At 41.2% G+C, this 4,402-nt stretch overlaps 1 protein-coding gene across 1 annotated transcript in view; it reads right to left on the reverse strand.

Moving 5' to 3' along the window:
* Positions 1-4,402, reverse strand: part of Rassf6 (Ras association domain family member 6) — a 53,149-nt gene that overhangs the window by 43,229 nt on the left and 5,518 nt on the right. Inside the window, exon 3 of the mRNA XM_026785028.1 lies at positions 3,966-4,097. Within this exon, the coding sequence (XP_026640829.1) occupies positions 3,966-4,097 (132 nt within the window). The remainder of the gene's footprint in view (positions 1-3,965; positions 4,098-4,402) is intronic.

Below are 4,402 nucleotides of genomic sequence, written 5' to 3' on the forward strand. Positions count from 1 at the left end.
TGTTGTAATTAATACGGTTTCTGTGAGGTTATTCGGGTGGGTCTGGGCAGCCAGGAAATGAGAGTACAGTCTCCGCTTACCCTGCAGTGTTCCCAGTGACATCCCATCAGCTCTAGTGAACAGGTCAACCTGACCTTCACTTCTAAAAGTTTCTTGATTATTTTTGCCTTGAACACTGCAAGTGATAGCTCCCCGCAGAGCATTAAGTGGATACATACATCAGCAACTGATGGTCTCATGTGGAAGAAAGGTTCCTAAAGTCGAGTGTTTCCTTGGTTGTTGGTTTTTGTTGCTGTTTTTTAATATTAGGTTATTGACGTGAGTGTTGGGATGACTATGGTAAAGTCTCTGGCTTGTTTATCCTCACCCCTATCTCCACTAGGTTTCCTTTGAATGGACTGACCTGCACCAATTCTGGGCTTGGCCACGACACTTGCTTTGGTCTAAGGATCAGTCCCAAAGATGGCTTGAGTGATTTTATTTGAGTGATTTTATTTTTTCACTGTGACTTCCTGCTTGCTGCTCTTTAACCTCCCAATGATGATATTAATGAGGCTGGGTTGAGATATGGAATGATAAGGACCCTTGGTCCAGTTGTGAGGTTACCCTAGTTCATAGTCTGTAACCAGAGCTCTAAACCACCTCACAGCCTATTAAAAACCCATAAATGATTGCCGATAAAAGAAAAACTGCCCAGATAAAAGCAGTAAGCATTCTCAATCAATTAGAACTTTAAGTCACACTAAGGGTGTTATTGGAATATACTTTTCAAATATACATTTATGTGCCCATCAATATAGTCTTAACTAGAAAGTAAGAAAAATACGTGGGTTGCAATACATTGCAACCACATATAGAAAGAAAACAGAAAAGAAATAGAAAAAAAGACTTGGGTTACCATCAGGCTGAGTAATTTCCATGAGCCACAAAATCACTTCTGAAAACACATTTAGAGGTCTCTGTGGCTTGAAGAAAATATCTGGAAAACAAAGAGTTGCCCATTTTAAGTATGTGAGCCAGAGAACTGGGTTCATCGCCTTACACGTCTGTTTCCCACCTGGGGGTCACTCAGCTGGGGCCAAGGGAAGCTGAAACGGAAGCCCTTGATAAAGAGGGGACTCCCATAAAATCCCAACTGGAAATCACCTTGTTTAGGAAGCCGCCTTTACAGTGAGCCAATTGTCACTGTTTTTCCAGTGTGAGAAGTTTGAAATAAATATATTTTATAATTGGGATTTTTTTTGCCATTCTGTTATAATAAGTTGCAATAACGACAACAGATTAATTCCCGTGGGAAAATTGCCAACATTTTTTTGTGACCTTGAAGAATAAACATCACTTCCGGTCTGTATTGAACCTGCCGTTGCTCTTCTGTGGAAACAGATTTTAGAAACTTGATTAAAACTGTTTGTGGGGAAAAAAAAAACCCAAAAAGATAAAGAAGGGGAAATTTCCTTCTAGAATCCCCCACAGCTTTAATTAAAGCAATGCTTTTATTGATGTGCAGGTCGTTGTGAATTTCTAGGTAACTGGGTACTTTAGGATCTTTGTTCCATTGCGGCTACACTGTGGGGCTAAGGGTTCACCTCGCATGGCCAGCTGATTCTGCAGCTTGAACAACCGAAAGCTGTTGTATTAATGGAGGGGTAATAAAGTGCTTTCCATTTTGAAAGTGAAATGTTGACTGAAACATTAATCTGTGTCAGGCTTGAAGAGCTGGTAGTATTCGGCAAAGAAGAAAGACGGACTCTGCCCGGAGGAGCTCCGTCTTCAGCTACAAAGGGAAGCCCAGGTCTTTTGTCTGTTGGAGAAAAGATTTCCTAGTGTAGGTTCCTTTCATTTTTTACCAACAGCAGGCAATTCACAGCGTCCATCATAGGGCTCCGGCAAATCCTGAGCACTAGAAGAGCAATGGGATTGTTTTAATCGTATGTATTATTTGAAAGGGGAAGAGAACCATTTCTAAGTAAATGAATGGGACAGTAATCTTTGTCCCACCCCCAAAGTGACTCTCCTTAAAAATGATTGTATTCAAAACACAAGGAAATTCAATGGGCTGAGACATGATGGCTGTTTTTTCAAAATATGCACTTAGCAAATGTTTCTCTTTCATAAACTCTGTTGGTTTTTCTTACCTTCATTTCTATATTTTCTTAAAAATTTTAAATATATATTTGAGTCTTTTGACAGATTATGAAATACATATGGGTAGTAAAACAGATGCTATATGAAGCAAATAAAATACCTCTTATTGTCTTAGTTACTTTTTCTAATGGTAAGAGCAGCTAAAATAATTGCTTAACAGGAATCCCAAATGCAGGAACTATAACTTCAAGAGCTGTCGTCTTTGTGTTGTGTATTGGAACTGAGTTCTCTTTAGACTTCTCTGTGCTGCACTGTCCTTCTCTCTGCTTTGACCTATTTCTCTCCTCTCCCGCCCCCACACCACAGTGTAGTCTTCTGTTCCTTTACTGTGACATTCTTGTTTTTGTTTTCAGAGTCACGTGCCAGTGAGATCACGTGATGTTTTTGGTTTTGGACCCAGGTTACTTTCATTTAGCACGACGTCCCAATCCTTTCATGCTCAAGGCCGAATAATTTTTGTTATGTCCAGATTCCATTTTCTTTGCTCATTCACCCAGCACTGGGCACTGAGGTTATTTCAGTGTCTGGCCTGCTGTAGATAGTGCTGTGTTAAGCATGGCTGTGTGATACTCTTACAGCGGGATAGTGATTTTGTTTGACTACATACCCAGAGGAGGGATTACGGGTCTCTGGCAGTTCTCCTGGTTTCTTTAGGAGTGTCTGTGCTGTTTTCTCTAATGTCTGTAACAAACCACATTCTCCTGAGCAGTGTGCTAGCCTCTCTCCACAGGATTGCAACATTTGTTGTCTCTAGTCTTTTTAAGAAGTCACACTAACGAGTGTGAAGTGACCTCGTGGTGATTTTAGTTTGTATTTCTTTGAAGACTACTGATATTGAGCATCTTTCCCGTCTTTTATGGTGTTGTTTTGAGACTGTGTCATGTATGCCTGGAACTAGCTCTGTAGCAGGGGATAACCTTGAACTTCATTATAAGTGTGTGCCGCTTCACCTGGTTATAGGGTTCTGGGGATGGAACCCAGGGCTCTGTGCATGTTAAACAAGCTAATTACCAACTGAGCTATATTCTCAGATCAGACTGCTTTAAAATGTATTGTTCTTATTGCACAAAACTTGGTGTGTACTAATGTATAATCCTTACCTTGAGAAAAACACATGGGTAATTGCTCAAACTGCTACCCGTGTTTGCCAGTTTTCATCGAAGGGTGTGTTTAAATGAGAGAACACAAACACGTGAACGATGACCAGTCAGGGTGAGATGTCTTCAGAAGTGACCCTGTCACCCCGAGGACACAACTGAGATTATATGTTCTACCAAAACTGAGGTTTCAAGTGAAAAACAGAAACGGAAAGAGCTTTTCTTGTTGACTCCTTGAGTCTCCTGATGAGATAACTGGTAATCTTAGCAAGTGTGTTTTTATGTTATGTAAACAGTATGCAGATATTTGAAAGATGTTCCTATAAGTCAATTAACCACCATTTCTCAGTTGATCAATACACAAAGTCAAAAGACCTTCCATGAGTAAAAGTTCCACTCAAAGTTCAAAACAGATCTATAGGCCAGACTAGGAACAGAATGACAAGTTCCCTGACAATGTCTCAGATTCCACATGCAATGGTTTGATGCCGTCAAGGGAGAGGAAGATGAACAGTTTGACATCCGCCCTTACTGGAGTCACGGTTCTACGGTCCCTGTATTGGCAACTTATTTTTCTTTTCAGAAAGAACATGAGAAAGAGAGAGAGAGAGAGAGAGAGAGAGAGAGAGAGAGAGAGAGAGAGAGGAGCAATGTCACTTGAATTTCACCCCTGCTCCATCAGGACGTACTATGGCAGTTTGTCCCAGTTTGTCTCTTACAGACCTTGTTTCCTTGTCTGCAGAAGGAAGATGCTGGTGGAGACTTCAGGTGGATCACAGTGTATAGAGAAGCCAGGGAAATGTTACTGGCCTTGTCCATAGCCAAGTGCAGCAGCTGTTTCTCCATGACACTGGGCTGCGAGAAGAGGGCAACAGTCAGGAAAGCGGGAACGGAAGGAAGTTATGCTTCTAAAACATAGGCAGCCACAGCTGAGCGAGTAGCTGTCCTTGAGGGAACCCACTAGGAAAAGAAAACGTGGTTCAGAAAGAATTCAGAATTTACATGGTTTTGTCCTTCTGTTGTTACTCAAATGCTATTTTAACTCCTACCAAAAGATACAAGACTCTCTTCTCTCTCTCCCTTCTCTCTTCTCAAATGTGAACTAAGGAAGGAAACTGTAATAAGTGAGGGAGAGTTAAGAATTGAGCAGTTTGGCCGGG

Source organism: Microtus ochrogaster, linkage group LG1 (assembly GCF_000317375.1).
Source record: "Microtus ochrogaster isolate Prairie Vole_2 linkage group LG1, MicOch1.0, whole genome shotgun sequence".
Lineage (NCBI taxonomy): Eukaryota > Metazoa > Chordata > Mammalia > Rodentia > Cricetidae > Microtus > Microtus ochrogaster.